This window comes from Pteronotus mesoamericanus, unplaced genomic scaffold (genome assembly GCF_021234165.1).
Source record: "Pteronotus mesoamericanus isolate MK-2021 breed Mesoamerican mustached bat unplaced genomic scaffold, CSHL_Meso_final scaffold_125, whole genome shotgun sequence".
Classification (NCBI taxonomy): domain Eukaryota; kingdom Metazoa; phylum Chordata; class Mammalia; order Chiroptera; family Mormoopidae; genus Pteronotus; species Pteronotus mesoamericanus.
The window spans coordinates 7,132,498-7,157,199 of record NW_026555304.1 but is presented as its reverse complement, the minus strand read 5'-3'; the positions used below and the strand labels follow the sequence as shown (position 1 = coordinate 7,157,199).

The window sequence follows — 24,702 nt, the reverse complement described above, 5'->3', positions numbered from 1 at the left end:
TCAGGGAAATGCAAATCAAAACCCAATGAGATATCATCTTGCACCTGTCAGAATGGCTATCATTAATAAGTGATTAAATAGCAAGTGTTGGTGAAGACGTGGAGAAAATGAACCCCGTGGGATTTGTGGAATTGTAAATTGGTGCAGCCACTATGGAAAACAGTATGGAGTGTCTTCAAAAAACTAAAAACAGAACTACCCTATAATCCAGCAATTCTACTTTTGAGTATTCAAAGAAAAAAAAAACTAATTAGAAAAGCTATATGCACCCCTTTGTTCATTACAGAATTATTTACAATAGCCAAGATGCGGGAGCAACCTGAATGTCCACTGATAGGACAAATGGATAAAGATGATGTGGTACTCTAGATAATAGAACATTTCTCAACCATAACAAAAGAATGAAATAGGAGATCTTCCTAGATCTCAACCTCTCACTGCTGCAATGAGCCTTCTAAACTCATCCTGTGAAGCCTATGCAGGCTACACTCCTCTTCCTTCCCTTCATCTCTAGCCGCATCATTGCAACTCTGCCTCCATACTCAAAGTGTGCCTGGTCCAGGGTTCTGTCCTGAAAAAGAGGCTAGAGGCACTTAAGGATCTCATCAATGAGGTCTGCTGGGACATCAGCTCAAGCAGTGTGGACTCATCCCACTCCTCTTTGATGCAGCTCACCCTGTGCTCTGAGGGCTTCAACACATACTGCTGCGACTGCAAACTGGCCATGGGTGTGAACCTCACCAGCATGTCCAAAATACTAAAATGTGCTGGCAATGAAGACATCATTACCCTAAGGGCTGAAGATAATGTGGACACCTTGGCACTAGTATTTGAAGCGTCAAATAAAGCAAAGTTTTCAGACTATGAAATGAAGTTAATGGATTTAGATGCTGAACAACTTGGAATCCCAGGACAAGACTATAGCTGTATAGTAAAGATGTCTTCTAATGAATTTGTATATATGCTGCGATCTTACTCATATTGGAGATGCTGTTGTTAATTTCCTTGTGCAAAAGATAGATTGAAATTTTCTGCAAGTGGGGAACTTGGAAATATTAAGTAATGATTGATAAGGAAGAGAGAGCTGTTACCATAGAGATGAATGAGCCAGTTCAGCTAACTTTTGCACTGAGTTATCTGACCTTCTATACAAAAGCTACTCTACTCCCTCCTACAGTAACACTCAGTATGTCTGCAGCTGTAACCCTTGTTGTAAGAATATAAAATTGCTTGTATGGGGCATTTAAGGTACTATTTGCTTCCCAAGATCATGGATTAAGAATCTTAGGCATTCTTAAAATCCAAAAAATAAAACTAAACTCCTTGCGAACTGCTTCTGAGATTTCAACATGTTCTTAAAAGTCTCTTGTCACCAAATTTATACCTCTGAGTATCTATGCAGATAATGTTTTCTGTCAATAACCTCTTCTCTCCCCACCCCCCATTCTCTACAATTTAAAGGATAATATCAAGTCAAATCTGGTCCTATTAATCGAGAACCACATCTGCGTTATCTAGAAATACTCCTCAGGATTTTTATAACAAAGGGTTTTGACTCTCAATTTAGTTTTAAGAATTGTGTTTTCAATTTAAATGAAAGCTATTTGAATTTCAAACACCACAGAACAGTACCTTTATTTAAAGCCTAGGGAATCGCTTCTCAGCCTGTTGCCTAAGATCAAGTGAAGCCTAGGGAATTAACATCTAGTGCTATCTTTTTGTGTGAATATTTTATTTTTTTCAGTCTAGAGCAGCCAGATATAAATATATTAGATGTAGCCATAGAAAGTACTCCAAATGCAGTAGGTAACAAGATATTTTGGGGGATTCATTTGCCAAATTTATTTTTGATTGAATTATCTAACTTGAGCTCAGGAAATGAACAGGGAAGAATAGAACCGATTCTATATATTTTCATTATTTTGTCATTTTTGTTAGCAAAAACAAAAACTTTTTCAGAAGTGCAATGTACTCAAAGTTGTGTGGACTTTATAAAACTAGCATTGTGACAGCACAGTGTTTCTCTAACCAAGGGAAACTTTTACAAGAATCTAAGAAGTTTTACTAGATCTGTGATAGGGCCCAAGGAGTATGTTTGTACAAAAAAAAAAAAATGTCTCCAGTATAAATTTTGGGACTTACTCCCTTAAAGAATGAAGGTGGCTTAAATCCCATGGATGTTGGATTCAACCAAGTGAAAAGGCCCAGCATCTGTAAAACAAAGGCTGTGTATTTACTTATTTTTGCATTTAAAAAAAATTTTTTAATTATATTTTTATTGTTCAAATACATTTGTCTCCATTTTCCCGCCACCACTTTCCTCTGCTCCATCCAACCCCACCTCCCACCCTCAATCCTTCTCCACTTCGGCTTTGTCCATGGGTCCTTTATACATGTTCCTTGATTTGACCCTTCCCCTTCTTTTCTGGTTACCTCCATGCCTCCTCCTCTCTGGTTACTGTCAATTTGTTTTTTCTTACAATATAATTGTTCTACAAGGTCAGAAATTGGCATCCTACATACTGAGAACTGCTTTATTACAGTCCTTTTTCCTGTTATATTTTGTGTTTGGTGGAGTAAATGGCTGGTTTCTTTGTTGTTCCTGGACTGAGTTCTAGTTATTGGACTTTAGAACTCAGTGTATTCAGTGGGTAACTATTACCTTCGGTGGCTTGGGAGGAAGGAGGCTGGCAATTAAACGGGCCTGATGGAACTTTTTGGGGTGATGAAGATATTTCATCCAGACTGGCGATGGTTCCAAGACTATACATTTGTTAAATTCAACTAATTATACTTTATTCTATGTAAATTGTAAATTATACCTTAATAAATATGACACTTAAAAAATGAAATTTTGCCATTTGCAACAACATGGATAGACCTAGAGGGTATAATGATAAGTGAAATAAATCAGACAGAGAAAGACACATTCCATATTATTTCATTTATATGTGGAATCTAAAAAACAAACTGAACAAACCAAACTCATACATACAGAGAACAAATTGATGGTTGTCAGATGGGCTGGGGGATGGGCATCAAAGGGGAAAGGGATTAAGAAATACAAATTGCCAGTTATAAAAAATAGCCATAGGGATGTAAAGTAAGGCATAGGGAACATAGTCAATAATATTGTAATAATTGTGTGTTGTGCCAGGTGGGTATTAGACTTATTGAGCTGATCACTTTATAAGGTATATAAATGTCTAATCACTATGTTGTACACCTGAAATTAATACAATATTGTATGTTAACTGTGACAGAAAAATAAACTTGAAAAATTAAAAAGATGAAATGATCTTTAAAAAGAAGCATTGAAAATCTTGCTGCTGGCCATGCAGGTCCTCTGTTCAGAGTCCCTGAGGTCTCTGGCCATGGTGTTTGTTCAGCTAATCTAGGGTGAAGGAAGCTGAAGCAGGGAAGTGGGCTTCTGCATCACGTTCCTTTCTTGTGTGACTTAATGGCCCATTGCTCTGGCTGAGATGTCATTTTCCTGGCAGAGGCCACTTCTGCAGATAGTGGCACAGTGACTGACACTGTGCCGATAGTGCAAAAGGAAGCAGGTGGCATTGGGCCTCTCAAGTACAGACTTCACTGAGCAGATTTGGAACCCTCCACTTTTATTTTTCTGAACATGCAAAGAACCCAAATTCATCCTCAACCACATTTCCCAACAGAACATGCCTGTGACAACTGGGAGTGTTGAATTGTTTTTCTGAGCATCAAAGTGCTCTCATTATATCTAGATTGGAGGTCCCAAACCTGACTTCCACTAGCTTCCATAGTGGCTAGACCCAAACCACACACAAAAACCATGTGAAAGCTGATGGGTGTCTTAAAAGAACCATACCATAGTGCGTGATGTCTGTGAGCTGGGTCAGCATCCTCTGGCAGAATGGGCCAGCACTTGCTGGGAGGGTGGAGGGGCAGTCAGGGTGACTCTAACCCCAAAGTGAGCCATCCTCAGGAATTTTTGTTCACAGTAGATGCTGGAAGTAACTGGCAGCAAGTATGTGCTCCTCTCTTGAGAAGCCTGATAGAAAACTCAGTCTCAGGATGGATCTGAACACAGGCTGTGGTCAGGGGCCTGAGAAGACATCCATTTGCTAAGGTCAGAAGACAAGTTCAGCTTTATTATTAACAGAGGTTTTGGATTTATGATAGGCTGGAATGCCAGTAAGAACTGTCATTCCACAAATAATGTGTCTGTGTGGTTATAGGTTGAGCTGCGTTAGGCCTGAGCCCTCATCTTCACACATGTATGGTGGAGGCTCTGAAGATACAGCTTTCATAACTAGAGTCAGAAGCAGGTGTAACAGTCCTCTCATCAGATCAACCGACTGTGAAGAAAACATGGCACCAGGAGATGACTCAGAGAAGCTCGGTGCCCATGCTGACTCTGCAAGTAGACAGTATACACTCAGGGCTTTACAGTCTGATACTGAGATTAGTGAGGATGAACACAAAGACCTCAAATCTGCATGCCAGGTCCCACTGTGGGCTTCAGCGGCACTCAAGGTCAAGGCAGATTTTTTGTTTGGAATCTTGCCTTCCTTCCACTGTAGTTCACCTCAGGGTAAAGTGGCTGAGTTTGAAGGTGGGGACAAGAGGCAGGCTCCCTTTACAGCTATGAAGCCTGTAGGAGGGGCCTGTGCTGACATCGGTTGTTCTGGGGGATGGCCCACCCACATACCATGCAATTACTCTAATCACATACGAGTGAGTGATCTGTGGAGGATAACAACGGTGCTTCTGAGAAGGAGCCGTCATGCACACTGCTGTCTGAACCAGTCTGTTTGCAGCCCAAGAACAGTCCTGGTTTCCTGCTTCTGCTAGATAGACCTCCTGTCATATGTAAGCACCTAATTTACAAACAAGTTCCAGTTGCTGTCCCACAGGTCCAGTTGGGGCTCTTTGCCCTCCTTTGCTCTCAGCCCAAGGCTGCACCTAAGCAAGCAAGGTGACAGCTCCCTGCCTTTGGGCCTCTCCATGGGGTGTGGCAGGTGGCATTGGTCAGCACTGTCTCCTGGTGGCTAAAAGGTGTCCTTGTTACAGCTTTCCTGGAAGAACAATGTATTTGAATTCCTGGCAGGACAGGGGACCTCTCCTCCTCTCACCCCCTTTCCGCACAGACTGTCGCAGGCATGGTCAAAGGCCTCAAGTCTCCTGTCCTGTGTGCTCCCCCCTGGACCTAGGAGGGGACGCTGTGGGAAAGCTAGAGGGAGGATAAGTCACAAACAGCCTGCAGGCCACAAGGAGGGACTTGGGCAGCCCTTTCACCCAGGACACTGTACGACCTCAGGTTTGAACTGTCACAGCGGACCACTCCACATGATAATCTTATTGTCTGGCCAGGAGGCAGTGGTCAAGAAGGGGTCCCAGGGCCAGGTGCCTCTGCCTCATTGGGGCCTGCCTGGGAATGCCTGTTCTGTTGCCTCTGTGTTGGGATGGGGCACGCTGCTTACCCATGTGTCCGCCACCTCTGGAGCACCCCCAGTGGACACTCAGCCAAGTGCTGAGGTCACAAGCAACTGCCCTCACCAGCACTCAATGTCCTGTCTGCTCTGCCCAGGAGGTGAGGATGGCCATGGGGACACATCTAACCAGAAGCAGCTGGTCCTGCCCTTTGCACCCACATCCCTCCTGTCCCTGACTTTAGTCAACTGTAAGGGCCCCACCCACTGGCAGAATGGGCCCCGAGCAATCCCTGAAGAGGGGTGGCTGCCCTTGGGCCACGTACCCACAGCTTCCTCCAGCTCTGCATCATGCGGTCATGCTCTCCAACCATGGCCTTCCAAGCAGTGAGCTCTCTGGTCCACTTCTGCTGGGTTACCTCTGCAAGACAGAAGTGGGGCTCCAGGTTTCAGCTCTGCAGGACTTTGTGGCACCCTGGGTGCTCACCAAGGGGTAGGTGACCATCCCCCTGCTGAGGCCCCATTGCTGGACTGAGCCAGGCCTGAAGCCTCTTAGTGGTGGTGTGTCAGGTATTTACCCCTGAGGGCCTCGCCTTCCTGGCTGAGGGGGCTTCTACAGCCAGTTATTCCCCACCGCTGCCTTCCTCCGGGCTACCAGCTCTGGTGGCAATTGCTCCCCAGGGCACACTGGGCCTGTTCTTCACATCTCACTGGCACTTCTGCCTAGGCAGGAGAGGGGCTAACCGCCCACACCTCTTGGAGTGATTCAGAGACCCTGGGCCTCGGGTGGATGGGGTTAAGTCTCAGAAATCAGTTCATGGCCTCCCAGAAGGCCAGCACAAAATATGCTTTATGGGGACATTACATCACCTGTTACTGGATCCTCACAGCCTGCTGAGTGTTTGATCCTGGATTATGAAAATGAGTTACTTGCAGGGATGTCTAATGGCACTACACTAAGCCAGTTTTTCCTTACAAACACAAAAATGAACTGTGTTGTTGCTTTGGACAAAAAACAGCGCATGCCACTAGTTTCAGAAAAGGCGTACAAGAACCTGTGCCCCTCAGACAGAAAGCAGAGCTCACACCCTGGGCAGACCTAAGAGGGCCAGGGTCACGGCACCCACACAGCCTGCCTGTGGCCTGTGGTCCTTAACTCCAAGGCACTGTAGGAACCCCTGACACAGCACATCCTAAACTCGTCCTGCTCCCATGCCTTCAATAAGGTCTGGGTAGGGTAAGAAAATGCTGAGGTGTCTTGACTGTGGTTGTGTCTGCTATCTGTGGTGACTTACCCAAGCAAGTCCAACCATCAAAGTCAGATCCTGCTCCATACTGGCTGGGAGCAGTGTGACCTGGGGCAAGTCACTTAATTTTCACCACCTGCCAACTAGGGTAACAGTTCATACCGCATAAGACAACTAACTGACTTAGATGAGGTAAAACACGAATGCACTTCAGCTGCCTAGTTGCTGACAGCACTGCTCACCTAACTGCTGGATAAGACATTACAGTTCACACAGCAAATTTACACAATTTTTCTATCTTACCCTGGCAGCAATAGGCAGGACATTTTACAAAAATGAAAAGAACAGAGATTCTGGGTGGCAATGAATATCTACAATTATTATTTTTGCCTCCAAAACCCTGATTAAAATGACAAAAAACAGTACCATTTAAATATCTATCTACACACTATATATACTTTTGAAAACAGAATAGCAGAGGAAATAGCAAAAGCATGGAAGCTGAAGCAGAGAGAGGCCACTGGAAACCTCCAACTTAAGGAGGCTGAATTCTAGGCTGAATGGGGAAACCAAGGAGCAACCGTACAGAACGGCCCGGAACCGGACGTGTTGCAATGGTGCTAACTAGCAGCTCGTTTTAAAAGCTGTTTAGAAGGAGAGTTGTGTCCTTCAGGGTCCCTTCCTGCTCTGCCCAGCCAGGGAAGTTCTCTCTCGCTCCAGAAGAAAGGACAGGAGGGCTTGGGCAAGTTCTGACGAGGGCGGGGTGGGGTGGGGGGCTTGCACTGAAAACAGAGAGGTTCACTGGTTTCCATACTAAATGATGAGGCCCTGGCCTCCTGCCCAAATTAAGTCCCCACCGACAGCCCAACTGAAGTCCTGGAGGGCCTGTTGCTCCAAGTCTGGGCTGAAACCGATGCCCCCCAGGGACTATGGAGAGTGGAGAGCTGTGAGGCAGATGAGAAGTTGGGGCACCTGGAGAACTGTGATTCAGCAGATCTGCAGCTGGACCTGATACTCTGCATTTCTAATCAGCTTTCCAATGAACTCCCAGATAATGCTAATGCTGCCAGTGCACAGACCTTGTGCACTGGTCTTGTAGCACCAGTGCACAGTGCTACAACTTGGGTAGAATGGGCCTCAGCAGGAGGGATATTTATATGTCTCTCTGAAATGTAAACAGACAATCAAGGGCAAGGAGACTTCTGAAGGAAAGAGAAGACAGACAAACAGAAAATGCAACTTGGAGGGAGAAGGAAACTGAGAATAAATCTCTCCATAATCTTAGAGAGTGAAGAGTGAACACTAGATTCATGAAACAAGAACAGGATTTAATGTGAACAGAATACAAAACTCTTACCAATAAAAATGTGATAGAGAGATGAAAACTCACTACAGGTGTGCATGATAAAGTTAGGAAAAGCTACCAGAAGTAGAGGGAAAACAGAGAGAGATGGCAGATAACAAAGAGATGATGGACAGGTAGTGGGGCCAGCCCAAGTACCCCAGCATCCTGGAAAATATTTTCAGAAAGAGAATGGAAAATGAAGTGAAGAACAGTAAGCAAATGTTCAAGAAAATCTCCAAGAATTGAAGGTCAGGGGCTTCTACATGTGATGGATCCAGCAGGCATGAAAACATGAACTTGCACGGTGCTAAAAATGACAGTGGTCATATAAGGTCACAGGCAAGGTTTTCGGAGCCAGAGGTTGGTGGAGTAAGCCTTCAGACACAAAGGTGATGACTTTAGGCCAGAACTGTTTACCCAGCCAAACTCTCATCTGAAGTGTAAAGACAGAGGAGAAACAGACTGGGGAAACACCAACTTCCCAGATGCCCCGAGGTGGGCTGGAGGACAAACTTCATAGAAAAATTCAAGTGTGCCTGGGACACAGGACATACACTCCAAAGTCAGAGAAACAGAACCTCTAGCCTCCAGGCATTAGCCTAGGGAGGCACGTGGCCCCCAGTGCAGAGGTTTGGGAGGCTGAGGATAGGACACCACTATGTCTTTGTTGATCAGGGACTTAAGACAACTGCAGAGTCTGGCATAAAATTAACAACTCAAAACCAAATGGATGGAGCTTAGCACAGCAGTACCTACACAGGACACAAAAGTACAGGAAGGGGCCATCATAACAGACCCATGGAGCTCAACCATCCTAACAATGTCACACACACTCTGGGAGGATAGGAGACCAGCATCCATGGCCTGTGGAGGCAGGCAGTGAAAATGAGCTTCCATCTTTCTTAGAGTCAGACTGAAATGTCACCAAACAAGCCTGCTATGGGAGACACAGTAAACAGTGAAAAATCCTGGCCTAGGAGAGATCTGAAGCAGGGCCAGGGTGAGGGACACCACTTACCACAGTTCATCACGGTGACCTGCACTTGAGAGGCCTGGCTCCCCGCCGATGAAAAGATGGAGCAGCGGTACTCGGAGCTTTCACGGATGGTGTCCCGTAGCCAGCTGAGCATGTAGGCCCTGCCGTCTGGAAGTGTGTGGGTCTGCACAGGGACACACATCTCCAGTTCACGCCCATTCTTCTCCCAGACAAAGCGAATATCCGCAGGACCTGAGGGCACACAGGCCAGCTCTACCCCATGCCCCAGGACCCCACAGGGACCCACAGAAACTGCCCTGGTGCAGGGTCAGGAGCTGGAGGCTGCTCAGATTGGGGGCTTCTATTGTCCCAGCTACACCTGAAGTGACACAACAGCGTTCAGCTTGGTCCCTGGCCTGCCTATGGAGTAGGCTGAGGGAGGTGCCTACTGTGCTCCCCAGTGACCCCCAAAGAAATAGACACACATGCTCAGTGCCCTCACTATACTGTGTACCTGCTCCTTAGCCTCCCTCAGTCGCTTCTCTTAAAATGCATCTGAACATGTGCTCAGGCCATAAGGGGCGCACCCCCAGGGGAGTACCTGGTGGTGGTGCCCTCGGGATGGGTGTCTGTTCCATACTGGTGGTCTGGGCCTGGGAGCTTCAGCCTTCCCACTTCCCATCACCCAGTCCTGATGCCACCACCTTTAGCCAAAGGCTCTGCCTCCTCCGAGCCACACCCACTATCTCCACCAAACAAGTGGCCAGAGCTCTTGCCCTTGATAGGGCCTGGCTGGGCTTGACAAGTAAGTGGGTGTGACTGTCCCCAAGAGCTCCTAGGTGCGTCAGGGGACAGGTGCCAGGGCACTAAGGGCAAAGGGTCCATCCTATGTAAATAAGGACTTGGAGGGGAGTGGAGAACGGGCCCCACCATCTTTCTCTCACCCCCGGTCGGGTCTCAGCTCTGCCGAGTCAGCCGTGGGCCAGGAGTGCAGCAAATGCACCCAGGCTTCTCACCACTGGGACCAGGGACCAGCTTCCAACCCAGTACGGAGGGGACGGTGGGTTGTGATGAGCAGTGCATGGAGGGCCAAAAGCAAGATCTAGGCAAGATCTGGGCTCTGGTTCCAGCACTGGAAGCATCCTGTCGGGGCTGCCTCCCCATACACAGAGCAGCTGGATGGGCCTGTGGGTTTCAGGCTTCAGCCCTGGGCCAGGGGCTGTGCAGAGACAGGCCCAAATTCCATCTTTACTGAAGGAAAAATGGGTAGGACACCTCCACTGTGGTCTGTGTACACACTGTCTTCCACCTGGGTCTGCTGAAGAAAGGACTAAGCACCACCAGGCTCTGGCCAGGGTGTGTGCAGACCCACTGAGTCAGGACAGCTACAAAAGCCAGGCCAGGCCCAGATGGGCACAGCAGCCTGGTCAGTTACAGCTCGATGGGTTCAGTGATGGAGTCCGGACTCCCTCCAGGCTCTCGGACTTTGTTGCTCCCTCCACTTTGTCTGCGCTGGGCAGGCACCCCAACATTATGGACTAGGGGATACCTTCCAGCCTCCTTGCCCAGGGACCCGGCTCCCTGACAACCATCTGATAGTTCGTGTGGAATCCATCCACTGCAGGAGGCCCAGAGCTGCCCCACCAGATCATCACACCACTGGAGACTCAATTTTTAAAGGCAAGATTCTTCCTAGATACCCACCAACCTGGGAAGGATAAAATAAAACATGGCTTTGCGGAGGACAGTCAGCAGTAGAAAGAACTACACCTGCCTACCTGGGGCTGGAGTCCACTGAGCAGAAAACAAATCATAGAGCCGAGGATTAACAAACCAGCACAAAAAACAACAGACATTTGGGTGCGCGTGTGCGTGGGAGTGTGTTCATGGCCAGATGCAGGGGGAAGAAGAGGTGGAGGCGGCCCTGGACATCATCCTGGGAGGGTGAGGTGGTAGGCAGAGATTTGGCATGCGCCAGGTCTTTTAGAAAGAGGAGAGACTTCCATTTTAACGAAGATTATTTTCAGTGGATCCTCAGCATTATCAGGTCTCCACATAGCACCTCTTCACCCCTGCGCAGTCCCTTCATCAGCCTTCGACCATGGTCAGGGTCTGCAAAGAAACTTTCTCCCCAGGGAAGGTCAGATCCTTGAGCCAGACAGTCCTGAGAATGGTCCCTGAGTCGACGATCAGACCCCATGGAGGAGTACTGATGCCGTGTCTGGGAATGAGAAGTTGGGAAATGTCCAACAGGGGTCCCATAAATGATGTAACAGCCACCGTGTTGTCATTCATTAGGAATCATGTTTAAGAAAAAGATTTAGCAACACAGAAAAAAATTAACATTATTTTCAATGAAAGGATATACGTGTCTGTTATGTGTATACATATGCACATACATGTGTAAATATGCATGTGTACATGTGTGTAGACACATTCATATATATGCACAGAGAAAAGGCCTAAAAATGGCCAGAATGCTAGTGACTACCTTTAGATGGTTTTAGGTTATTTAAATTTTTACTTCCCTGGAGTAATTTTTACTCTTATACTTCCCTGGAGTTTCCAAGTTCATTATAACAGATCGTGATTTTGTAAATTAAAAAAAAAAATGCTATCTTGAAAAAAAAAATATGCCACAGATCCTGAAGGAATTTCTGAAAGTTGCTCAAAAGTGCTTTGCACAGCAGCCCACTGGCTACCCTGGCCCAGTGGACAAGCCCTCCCAGGTTTATTTACTTGTTTTTATTTTCTTACTCCCCCACTACAATTTTCTGTGGTTTTGTACTCTGCCCATAGATAACTCTCTCCAAATACACACATATATGCACACAGACACATGTGAACATATACACTTATCTCCCTTTGCATGTAGGCATGTTCACATCTACACATACTGCACAACGTACTTCACAACACCACATTCTTGTTTGGCCATCCCTGGCCCTCAGGGGACTCTAACTTTAAAAACTGATTCTTGTGAGGCATTACAGTCAAGAGCGAGACTGTTCTTTGAGCAGATACTGGAGTCAGTTTTAAAAAAGCCCAGTCTCCTTCCTCATCCCCTAGCACTGCCTGCTGATGACACCCACTGGCCTGGAGCCCCTGAAATGGGTCACAGCAACTTGTGGAAGGTTCTCATGACAAATGCTGGGAAGAGGAACCTGGGTGGCTTGAGCTGAGGACCGACTCATCACTGCAACCATGTGGACTGGGATCTTTCAGGAGCAAAGATCCCCAGAAACCACAGCTCCTGGGACACGAACAGTATGAAAAATACCACGTGCACCTCTGTCGTGAGGACATTCTTAATCATCATTAAATATTCTTTAAATGTGGATTTAACCATAGTAAAACAAAAATGTTAAAGAAGTACTTACGTTCCATTTATTCTTTAAAATAAAACTATCCAACTCATTCTGAATGCAGAGGAAATTAGAGAGAAAGAGGGAAAGTGAAAGTTAAAATTGGTCAGCAGGGTTACCACACTGTGACATCAGAGTGGGGACCCAGGTAGCCGAAACCTATCTATCCCACAGAAGCTTTCCTCATGGAAGTTCAACACGTGGGGCCTGTCCCCAGTGACTGCCCTGGGCTGGTCTGTGTGGGCTGGGGCTGGTGGGAGCCTCCAGTCTCAGCACTCACCTCAGGATCAGTGCCTTCTGCCCCACCACGCCCCACATCACCTGAACAGACCACTGGTGCAGAGGTGATTCTACTTTTTGACAAAACCAGAACCCGACACCAGTGGCCTCTCCCCAAGGAGTGAGGCCAGGCCATCCTGGTATTGGGAGCCTGAGAGCCCAAATAGAGGGGATGTGATGGGATCCACCCCACGTACTGGCCACATCCCTGCCAGGTGCTTCCCAGCTGTCTGCAGCTCCACGCAGGAAAGCCTCCTCCAGGTGCCCCATGCATGTGGTCTACTCCGAAGCCAGGGCCATGGGCCAGTGAGCTAGCCTACCATCCATTCTTACACCCAGGGTCTTGACAGCAACTAGGAGCCTGGGTGCACCCCTGGGGGGACATTCTTGAGGCACCCAGGGGCTGTATGCACCAAGGGCACTCACACCAGACTCCCAGGACCATGCATTGCCCTGCAGGTCTGGAGTCCACAAAGGCACAGAAATCAAGCAGATCCACCTGGGAAGGGAAAAAGTACTCTCCCAGGTCTCCATCACCCGATTTCGTTGGCCTTCCTCCTCAGTGTGTCTCAAGTGCTGGAACTGTATCTAGCAAAAATGCTTTACAATGTTGGGGAGTTGTGAGGAGGTGCCTACATGGTCTCCTAGCTTCATGCCGGTGGGCAGGGGGGTGGCGTTCCCTTCTGTGAATGACACTCCTGCACACAGGAGATTCCCAGAAACCACAGGACAATCCTCCTCTGTTGTGAAGGCATATGGATTATCACACAACAGAGAAAATGCTCAGGTTCTGGAAAAACCACCTCATCAAACAAGCTAAACACTGACTCTAGCAAGGTGATGATGGGTGACCCTGCCCCAATATGGAGGGGTGACCCTTTGTGGCAAATGACCAACCCATGAAGTCCACTACCCCCAATAGCTCATCCTTGGCCTTTCAGGAGCCCCAACACACTCACTCGCACCAAATATCACTGCAGGAGGTTGGGGACCAGGACCCTCCTGAGACCCAGGCCTCCTTTTGCTGGCCCTCTGACCCCAATGGCTTCAAGAGCTCTGATTGCTGACATTGCAGTTAATCCATAAAAGGCCACCCAAATCTGAATATCCAAATGCTACCTGAAATATAGGAGGTCCATTCTTAGCTTTAAAAATGACACTCGTCTAGCTATGACTTAGAAGGACAGTCCTATCAAGGATCGGGGCAGGGCCCACAGGGTAGAGAATGACTCTACTTTTGTTAAAAATTACATAGATCTACTTCCGTGTGTGTACACCTGCATATGCAAGTGCATGATTTGCATATGCATGAGAGGGACACATCACTACCAATTGCTCTCACCTCTATGTCCACGTTTATATGCCAAAATAAAGCTACGTGTACTTATGTGTGAGCAGTGGGGTTATTTCACTACTTACCTGTATGATTCTAATTTTTCCACAAGGAGCATGGATTTATCATTTCAGAAAAGTGGAACACAGCTGCATGCTTACTTATTTCTCCAGCTCACAACCCCCTTTATTTTCCTTTTCAGTATTCTCCTAACTCTGCATAATGCATGTAAATCCCTTCCAGATGGAAGACAAGTCAGCAGTTTGGACAACCACTCCAGAATCCAGAATTCTTGCCACACTCAGGCCCCAGACCGTGAGTGGAGATGTGGCCACCGTACAATGTGCAGGGTGCTTTGGACCAAAAAAGAACACACACACATACACACACCTACACATGCAAATGCACATACAGGCACGCACACATGTACATATACAAATACCATACTGATAAGGTCAGCAGAGGAAGAGAAGACGGTGAGCAGAGTCATTGAGCTCTGAGGCCGTGCCTACCTTTAGAAGCCAACCTAGCCTTAGCTGGGCCAGAGTCTGAGCCCGTGTCATGGTTTCATAAACTCAGCTCTGTGGCGACATCACAGGAAGTCACCTGGAAAGGGAGGCACCTTGGCTGTAGAGACGTCAACCAACACTTGTGTAGACCATGGCTTGAAGAGGGACTTGGCCTTTAGTCAGCCATCCTCCAGTACTCAGGAGTTAGGTGTGGCTGGATATACTGTCATGTTAACCACCATCTACTTGAACAACCACATTGCATGGTGAACCAGCACTGGCTTGTGGGTTAGATTTCGGGGTAAAGGGCAATGCATGCCTAGATTGGACGTGTCACTGGAGTCGTCCAATGCCTGTGGCAGAACATGCCCAGGAAGAGGCTTGTGTGGGGCCTCAGAGGGATTTACTCATCTGCTCTGTCCCTCAATAGCAAATTGCTTTTAGGAGCAGCAGGTTGATGAATGGGTGTTTGAAGGCCCATCAGTGAGGTCCCTGGGGGCCGTTGCCTGGTTTTTGCCTGCTGAAAAGAACAGAAAAGAAAGGGAGTCTTTCTAGATCATGGAGTGGGAGCAGGACTTCGGGGCCACTAGAGGCCACATGAGGATGCAGGGTGGTCTGGGATGAGGCCTCCCCTCCCCCAGCACTGTCTGGTACACTCTCTTCTCCCTCATGTGCTGCCAAAGAGGGTCTGTTCTTGGGGGAGCTGCAAGCACCACCCTATCTCCAGGAGGCACCAAAGATCCCATATATGGGGGGGGTGCGGTGTGTATATTTTGTGTGTATAGTTTATGTGGAGTTTGTGGAGTCCATGTGATGTATACTGTGTTGTATGTGTGCTGTGTGATGTGCATGACACATGCATGTGGGTGCATGGTGTGTGATATGTGCAGTGTGTGGAATCTGTTTGGGGTGTGTGTGCGGTTCGTGATATGTGCATGTGTAGTATGTGTGTGTGTGGCATGTGCAGTGCGTGTGGCATGTGTGCAGAGTGTCTGTGTGTGAGGCATTCAGTTTGCAGACCTGAACTGGCTGGGGGCAAATGCAGAGCCTTGGGCCCCTTGGGACAGCCTTAACTCTGAACAGAACCTAAACAGCACCCTCTCCTGGATGGAACAGGACACAACAGGCTCCCTAGAAAGGCCAGTCCACTCCAGGCCACCCCACTGCCTCAGGTGGCCTCAGTGGAATAAGGGAAGGTCCAAGGTGGGGCAAACGACTCTGGAAAGAATCAGTGAACCTACGAGCATGAGGGCAGTGGAGGGCTGGGAGCCTCAGTTTCCCTGGTCCACCCATCCTGTGCATGTATTCCTCCTGCTGTCCCAGGCCAGCAGTATTGAGGGGTCTGTCTTCTTGGCTCCTCACTCTCCTCTGTCCACCTTTCCTGCATGGGCTAAGGCCATCAGTGCTCCTCTAGGACCCACCATAGAGGAACTTACAGAATATGGGCAGGAGGCTTCTTGAAGCCCCTCAGCAGCAAGTACAAAGAAGGCATGGCCACTCAGCAGGTGGTGGGGGCGGGGGCAGGGGCCGGGGCGCGGGTAACTGCTCTGACTCCTCACTGCTCCTGCCCGATGGCTGGAGGAGTCCACCTGCAGTGCATTTACTATGTTTTGAGGACTCTTACCTCCCTTTGGCCCCCAGCACTTCCATAATCTTTGTAACTGAAGCCCCTGCACTAACTCCCCATGTTTGAAATACCCAGAGTGGCTTCTGTTCTGATCCAGCCACAATGTCTGTTTTCCCAGGCCCTAGTCTTCACCCTCTCCCCATCCCAGAGGCTGTGTGCATGAACACATGGGCATGCACACACCCAGAGAACAGGTGTAACACACACCTGAGCGCTCACATGTAAAAGCGCATGGCTCCTGACCACAGGGCCTGCCTGTATCCATCCTCTGCTAGGTTGTGGGAACTCAGCACCGTCTTCCCCACTTTCCCACTGAAAAGGAGGGTGCCAGTGCGCCTGCTGAGGCCAGGCCCAGGGGCTGGAGCAGTTCCCAGATGCTGCCCCAAAGGAATCACTGGTGCAGGAGCAGTATCTGGGTGACCTAACCTGGAACAGAGGCCTGGGCCACATGGACCCATCCTTGTAGTCTGGCTCCACCACCTCCCGTTCTTAGGCAACTTCCCCTGCCCAGCACCTGTGGCCTGTGCAGAGCCACCGGTGGCCACACGTGCTGGTTCACAGCAGAGAGAGGATGATCAGAGGCTCATGTGCTTACTCAACAGGGAGATAGGCAGCAGTTTGACATTCTTAGCTTCTCATAGTTTTTTTAAAATCTCAAAAAACTAAACAAAACAGGATTTGCTTTTTTCCTCATTAATTTAATTCCTCTTCTCAGCAAAGGACAGAGCAACCAGGCCTTTAACATCTAGTTTTCTCTTTGTGGCTATTTAGATGCCCATATACACGCTCCAAAGGTGGGTTTGCCTGATGTCCCACCCCAGTGTTATCCAATGAACACCTCCCGGGTCTGAGGGGCATCCACTAGGCTCACAGCCTTTTCTGCATTTAAATATCACCAAGCAAGTCATTAAAACAATTCCCATTCTGGAGGTTCTGAAGTTAATTTTTGAAATATCCAAAGTCCTCAAAATCAAATTGTTTTCAGACACATAAGTAATCCTATTGACCAGTGGTTTCCAACCAGAGTGCTACTTAGTCATTCAATACCTGACTACTTAGTCAGGGGCACTGATCTCTTCCCTTTTATACTGTCAAATAAAAAACTGACAATAGCCAACACAATAGCTGTCCAGTGTGAATGAATCAAAATTACACCAATTTTTCTCAGATCTGCAAAAAATATAATTTTGGTGTACCGCAGAACTTTAGTAATTAGCTTTTGTGTGCCATGAGATGAAAAAGGTGGAAAATTGCTGCTACAGACCAGTGATTGGTAAGCCTCAGCCTTTGCGCCACATCTGGCCTGTGGCTGGTGTTTGTAAATAGTTTGACTGACGCACAGCCACATCTACTCGGTGGCAGCTTTCAGGCCAGAAGGGCAGAGCTGAGCAGTTGGGACAGGAACTCTGGTCTGCTAATCCTAAAATAGTTAACATGCAGTCTTTGCAGGTCAAGTTGGGCGGGCCAGATACACAGCCAGGAAGGTAGTGTTGTTGAAGAAGGCCCCTGCAGCCCCACCCCCAACTCGGACAGGTGCCCCGCTCACCTGTGGCCTGGCAGAAGAGGTGGAAGGTCCCCAAGGCATGCACGTGCTGGGCCTGGTCACTGAGGAAGGGCGGCAGCAAGGTGACCCGCGGGCGGCTGTCAGGCCCAGAGCCCAAGGCCAGCCAGGGGCTTCGGGGAGAGGAAGATGAGTCAGGGCCCAGACAGGACAGGGAGGAGGGCCCCGGAGGAGGGAAGGGCATAGGAGATGAGGCTGCGAGACAGAGGACAGAAAAGAGAGAGGGTACTAAGACAGAAGTCATCAGGAACACACCACATGCAGAGAAGGAAAGCAAGCTCAGGAAGAAAAAGGGACCTGGCTCTGTCCTGCACCTTACCTAGGCATGCGCAGAGGGGGGAAGAAAGACAACCACCCCACCCATCACACCTTTCAGGAGGGAAGGAGGCCCCATGGCCTCAGCAAATCACATGCCCACGTCTAGGATATAAGCTTCTCATTTATTTGGTTATTTTCCAAATGTATACAATTCAAAGTAGAAAAATAAAAACAAAGTAAATCTTATAAAACACAAATGTTTACACCAAAACAGTCAAATCCTATCATGCTGGAAGATGAGACTGTCCACACAGGCACAAAAAAATCCAGTTTATTGCTCTTTGCCATGGAAAAAAGTCTCCTCTTGTGGGCATTTGGACAGCGGGAGGTGGAGTGTGAGGTGAACGATGTTAAATTGCATCACTTGTCACATCTTAAAGACAGTGCCAGGCCATGCAGGTCTACCACAGTGGTGTCTGTGGGCAGCTGTGGACACAGGTCCATCTTCCCTGCTGCCTAGGTCTCTTCCAGCTGTGGACGGCTCAGGTCAGCCAAGTGGAAAGTCTGAGTGAGTAAGAGGTGTGAAATGGAAGCAAAAAGAAAAAGGAGGTGTTCAGATGACCAGAGTCATCTGGATAGGAGGTGGTGACCAGTGGACACAGGCAATGGATCGTTAGACACTTGTCCCCTCAGCTCTGGGCCAGCCCAGCTCTACCCAGTGGGGCCACCACCCCTTGCTCAAAACCCTGACTAGTGGTCATGGAACACTCCTCCATGTCTTCTCCCCTTTATGAGTTAAAAAGAGAAAAAAGAGTACAGAAAGAAAATCTGCTTGAAATGATGCTTCCCTGAAGGAATTAAAAAAAAAAAAAAAAAAAAAAAAAAAAGGCAGTGAACTGAACGGACAGCTTTGCCTGCATTTCTAAAAACAGAAAGAATGCGTTTAGCAAAAGTAAGTTTATCCCTGAGAATCTTGAGCAACGTAAGCCGTATCTTATCCAAACATACAACAAAATCTAGAAGATGTATATCTTCTGAATATTAAAACATCTGCTTTAGTAATTTAAAAAATAAATGTCCTAACCCTCCAATGCGATTAAAGCAAAATCCTAAAAAATAATTACGTGGAAGAAAAGCTTTGTGCCAATCTGGACAACAGGTGATAAGTTACCAATCTGATAAACTAAAAAGTCATTTCCAATCTGGAATTAAATTATCTTTCAGTGGCTGCTTTTTGAGGAGGTGACACTCAAGGTACTACTCTTCCCAGGCCAGTGGCAGTCCAGCCATCTTCCCGCTGCCTGCAGGTACGGCCCACAGCGCTCCCACTGACTGAGGGAGCCCAGCTGTGATGCTCGCCATTTTCCGAAAGGACAAAGAGAAACCAAGTCAAAGTTCGATTCAAGAGAAAAGACACAAGACTGAGGTTTGCAGAGGACGGGCTACCTACGCGGCACGGGACAAGGTTACTGCATGGGAACACAAACACCTCTCCTCAGGCAACACCTCAGTCCCCATCTGCATCTGAGTCGGCGAACTTCAGCTCACACTTGACGTCGAATGGCTTGTCCCTGACAGGAAGGTCATCGATCCTCTGTGAGTCCTCTCTGTCAGTGGGTGCTCTGCTGGCCATGGTGTCCTGCTCTGTCTCATAGCCGGTATCCAGGGCTGGCCTGGGCTGCCCTCCGTTCTGTTGGGAGAAGCTGCCCTGTTCCACTAGTGTCTCCTTCACACTCTGCTCACAGTCGGAGAAGTCTGAGGCAGGCTGCTTTTTCTCCAGCAGCATGGCAGAGCGGAATTTGAGGCACTGCCCAGGCAGGTAGCCCTTATAACAGTTGTAGGAGACAAGGCAAAGGCAGAGGACAAAGAAGAAGAGGAAGAGGAACATGAGGAGGCGGGTGTCACTGGACTTGAGATACATCGTCTTCTCTGACTGGACCTGGGGGACTGTGTTGATGACGATTTTTGGTTCACAGGATGTACTGGTGGGTGCCAGGCTGGAAGGCGTGGTAAGCCGCACAGCTGGGGTCTGGGGAGAGGAGCCTTGGATGGGCTCCAGGGACACTTCGGGGGTGATCCTAATACCTTCTGTCCGGGTGGCTGGTGAGGAAGAGGCCACTGGGGTCCATGAGACCATCTTGACTTTTAGAACATGCTCGGCCACCACCTGTGAGACTGTCTTGTTCTTGACCCTCTCCTCTGACAGGCACTGGTACACCCCACTGTCTCCTTCTGACAAGTTGAAGATGAGCAGGTTCTTCCTACCCACCAGGCTGTATTTAGGGCTCTCAGCCTTTAGAACACCATTCTCGAACTTCCATACCACCTGTGCCAGGTTGGACTTTTGGGAGCATTTGAGTTCTGCTGTGCTGCCGTGCTTGAAAATATGCTGCTGGTAACTTCCCTTAATTTTATCTGGAACATCAAAATAAATGTGCACAGTGTCAACAACCCTGTTCACTAACTTCTTTTAAAAATAGGTCAATACGCACAAGAGGACACAGAAGTTTCACCCACTGGCGCAACATGGAATCTTCCAGAACAACTAAGGAGATAAATACATGCGTGACCAAAAAGCAAAGATGACCCCTAGATGGCAGTTCATGGAGACAAAGAAATCGGAGGCATCTCTGGGCAGCAGAAATCCCATTTCACATGCTGGTTTCCCAGGAGAAAACACATCAGGTAGGGGAGGCTGAGCACCAGCCAGCTGTGTGTTGTGACAGCCACACCCTGAGTCAAACATGACACGCTTTTGCTAGTGGCCACTGCACACATCTGAGAGGTGCTCTCCTCCTCCTAAACTTGTCTTTACTGATGAGAGCCGGCAGGTCAGGGACTTAAGGACAGGAGCCCATGGCATGTCTGCCTTCTGCTGAGACATGTCTGACTCCCTGGCAGGCAATGGTATCACCCAAGGGGAATGGCACCCGTGTCTTGACTTGACTGCTTGAGGACTCATCTTTCCTAGAGTTCACAAGAGGTGCAGGTTTTGTTTAACAAGCCCAAGCTAAGAGAAGAGAAATGCATCTAAGAGCAGACATTATAGCTGGGATAAAGAGTGCTTTCCAGTACACAAATACACCGCATGGCTTCAAACATCCTTTTCCGCAATAAAAGGTTCAGAGAAAGGTCACAAGGTCTGCCAAAAGATACTTGACCTCTGTTCTGAGTAGAAAGAAAAAAATGCAAAATGCCACAGCACCAAAGCACCATGAAGTGGTTACAGGACTGGCCAATCTTGAAGGCAGCGTAGAGAGAACGAGCAACTTACCAGGGCAAGCGGACGCATCCCCACTCATCTCCTGAATCAGGCCCCTGCAAAATGAGGGGTGCAAAGTTCACACGTGCTCTTGAGGCAGGGCAGGCGGAGCACCTGCATGCCCCACATCCCCCTGCTGGGTACCTGCTTGGGCTATGGGTCTGGTGCAGGACCACGCAGGCTGCCCTGGCAGGGCTCCAGGCACAGTAGGGGTCCCGAGCCAACACGCAGTCCTCGCAGGTGCCGTGCTTCCCACAGAAGGCCACGGGGGCCTGGACCACGCCCGAGTTGGAACCGGCATAGATAAACCTTCTGTCCTGTGGGTATAAACAGATGAAAATGGGTGGGCCCAGGGCAGCCAGCAACATGTCAGGGAGGGTGACAAAGTGCTTCTTTGCAGAAGGAACGAGACACGGTCACATTCCAGACAAATCTGAGTGCAGTGTGTGAAAGCACGAGCAGTGCACGATTTTCGAGCAAAAACCTGCACGCTAACACGGGTGCAACTGGGCCTTGGCCCGGACCCCTCCATCCATATCCAGGCACCCACTACCCTCCCGACCACCAGCAGAGCACAGCTCTGAGTGAGGAAGACCCAGAGGCCAAAGGGCACAGCCTTAGAACACAACGCAGGCACCAGAGCACAGAGTGCAGTGTCCTCAGTGTCTGCATCCAGCCTGGCCAACAGCAGGGGGTACAAACAAGGGTTGCTGCAGAGTGAACACCATGCTAGTAAAATAAAAATAATGCGGCATCCACTTGTCACATGTCTGCATTTATGAGGGTGGGGTATGCAGATGGAAACTTGACTGCCACGGTCAGAAGCAGAGCAGAGCAGACTCCTCAGTGCTCTGGAATGCTTGGCTTGGGATGTCCCCACCCTCTGACTCCCTCCTGCAGTGACCAGAGCTGGCATAGGGCCTGGCACACAGACCGTCAGGGATGGCTGACTTCTTCATTGAGCTTGGCTGGAACAAGGACCCACACAAATCCACCTGAGCAGATCTTGGACTTGTAGTTCAGCTGTTGGTATTCACTCTCTCCTTTGCCTAGGAGCCTACATGTCACTTTGACATCCCAGAAAGATCTTCTGGTTAGACTTAGAGGATTCCAAGTTTACAAAGAGTTTAATATTTTGACTCAAATGAGACACACGGCCTTCATCCTCAGAGGACAGGTCTGAATTAACTCAGGGTCTGGCTGGAGCCCCCCTGGTGTGGCCCCACATCTCCTGGCCTGTGATGCATTGAAGGTCATAGGCCCAGCATGTGCGAGCACAGCAGAGAGAAGGGAAATCCCCTCTGCAGTGCAGTAAGACTGTGGGACAAGAAGCAGAAAAAACCAGGCCCAGTGTCAACCCGTGCACGTCAGTAGAGACCTGGGCAGAAGAGGGCACGTGCCCACTACAGTCATAAGGAGTGAGGGTGCCAGAGATCACAGCTGGGGAATCATGTGGCTTGCAGAGGTGAGAAAAATTTCCTGGGGCAAGAGGCCAAGCAGGCAACTTCAAAGGGCCATCAGGACATACACAGGGACCCTAGCAAAAGCGTGGACACTCACACAGCACAGAATAGGTGGCCTGTGCTGCCTGGGGAGCCCCTCCTGGAGCCCACAATGGCGTCATGGGAATGTGGGGTATCCACCGTGTGCTGGGCCACCTGAACCCCTCGGATGAGATAGGCGTGTGCTGGGTGAAGGGCCTAGAGGGACTCCTTGCACTCTCATCCCAACTCTTCCTTGAATTTAAAATTATTTCAAAATAAAACATCTTTAAAGGCGAAGGAAAAACATCTTGACAATGGACTGTCCAGCATCTGTGAGGTATACAGTGTGCCCAGCCTTCCCCCGCAGCTCCTTGGCCGCAGCACTGGACTTACACTGTCAGGTGTGGTCTCTGTGCACACAGGCCACAGTCAACCCTGTGAGGGGTGATTGGTGCATGGGGACAGAATTGAAGAAGCTGTTTAAGATGTTTTTTTTTCTTTTGCCATGTAGGCAGTGTCTGAAGGCCAAAGTGTCCTTGTGAAAAAGACACAGCTTGCTCTGTGAGCTCAAAGGTGACTGTGCAAATCAGGTTTGCCATTCATTCCTCAAAGAATTCAAAGCAGGAAAACAGATATTTGTACACCCACCATTTGTTCACTGCAGCATTATGCACCAGAGCCTAGGAGTGGAAGCAACCCAAGTGTCCCTCAATGGATGAATGGGTGAACAAAATGTGGTCCATCTGTACAATGGAATATCATTCAGTCTTAAAAATAAAATTGACACATGCTACAATATTAATGAACCTGAGGACATTAGGCTAAATGAAGATAGTCAGTCACAAAATACAAGGTCCTTAAAATAGTCAAACTCACAGAGATAGAAAGGAGAAGGATGGGTGCTCAGGGCTGGGATGGGAGGACCAGGTAGTTGGTACTTAATGGGGAGAGAGCTTCAGATTTGCAGGAGAAAAGTTCTGGAGGTGGATGTGGTGATGGCTGCATGACAACGTGAATGCACTTACTACTGGTGAAGTGTGCACTTCAAAAGTCAAAACAGTAAATTTTATGTGGTATGTATTTTCATATAAAACAAACCAAAAGCACCTGTCATCAGGGGAGAGGAGGCACGGACAAGGGAAGAGGAGGGGCCATGTGCTCTCCTGTGCTATCCTGTCTGTGCTCCCACAGCCCTGTGGCAGCGCTCCCCGGCTTTCTACAACGGGGCCAGGCGTGAGTGGCGCGAAGGCCTTATTTGCAGGGAGCAGGGCAGGGGGCTCTTTTTTACCCTTGAACACCTGCCTCTTGCTGCACCAGAAGCACTGCTGGCATCCCCCCCCCAGCCACCCAGAGCCCACCAGCCTGAGGGGAAGGCAATGGAGGCCATAGTGTGCAGGGTGCATTCCCACTTGTCCTAGGCAAAAGAGTCACACCCCAGTGCAGGGGGCTCTTGTTAGGACATGCAAACTGCTCCCCTGGGGTATCAGTTCTTCCTCTGGGCATAGCTGTGTGATGAAGTCCTGGCTGAAGGCATATGCACACAGGACTGACCCATAAGCACCCACACCCGACCCTGTCACCTTCTCCCTACTACTAGATCAGCACCCAAGTGCCTCAGAAGCCTTGTGTTCAAGATGGCAGGGCCAGTGTAGGTCCCTGAGTGACATGTGGAACTGGGCAGAGCCTCATTGTCACCGCATGTCTGTGCTGGAGCCCAACCTTTGTTCTGATGAGCATTCACCAATTTGGAGGCCTCCAGGGTGCTGGCCCCTGCACCTGAGCAACACGGTTGCTGCTGGAAGGGTCTCCGGCTCTTCTTTTACGGGTGGCCCACGGTTTGGAGCAGAGGGAAGAGTGGGTTGGAGCGGGCCTGGGCCAACAAGTTGGGTGGAGACTCCTGCCAGGAACCAGGCAGGGAGCAAGTGCTGAGGGGCTGTGAAGCTCCACCCATACCTGGAAAGGGAGGACCGCTTGGGAGGGCAGAAGGTCAAACCCAGATGCTCAGCAGCAGAGCAGAATAGGACGACAGCTGAGCTTGAGGC

The 24,702-nt window shown here is 48.9% G+C and overlaps 1 protein-coding gene and 1 pseudogene across 13 annotated transcripts in view; one reads left to right on the top strand and one right to left on the bottom strand.

The window, feature by feature from the left end:
* Positions 1 to 24,702, bottom strand: part of SEMA4D (semaphorin 4D) — a 121,859-nt gene that overhangs the window by 10,444 nt on the left and 86,713 nt on the right. For 6 of the 13 annotated variants that reach the window (XM_054588051.1, XM_054588049.1, XM_054588052.1 and 3 more), the window contains 3 exons: positions 21,321 to 21,493; positions 21,189 to 21,232; positions 18,172 to 20,329 (listed from right to left, as the gene is read on the bottom strand). In XM_054588051.1, the coding sequence (XP_054444026.1) occupies positions 19,422 to 20,329; positions 21,189 to 21,232; positions 21,321 to 21,493 (1,125 nt within the window). In that variant the 3' untranslated portion in view covers positions 18,172 to 19,421. Of the gene's footprint in view, positions 1 to 2,153; positions 2,212 to 2,364; positions 5,061 to 5,740; positions 5,836 to 9,024; positions 9,235 to 11,476; positions 14,989 to 17,641; positions 17,852 to 18,171; positions 20,330 to 21,188; positions 21,233 to 21,320; positions 21,494 to 24,702 lie in introns of those variants that run through there. The other 7 variants (XR_008530400.1, XM_054588056.1, XM_054588057.1 and 4 more) reach the window with 7 other exon arrangements.
* On the top strand, positions 307 to 1,288 carry LOC129082244 (proliferating cell nuclear antigen-like; annotated as a pseudogene).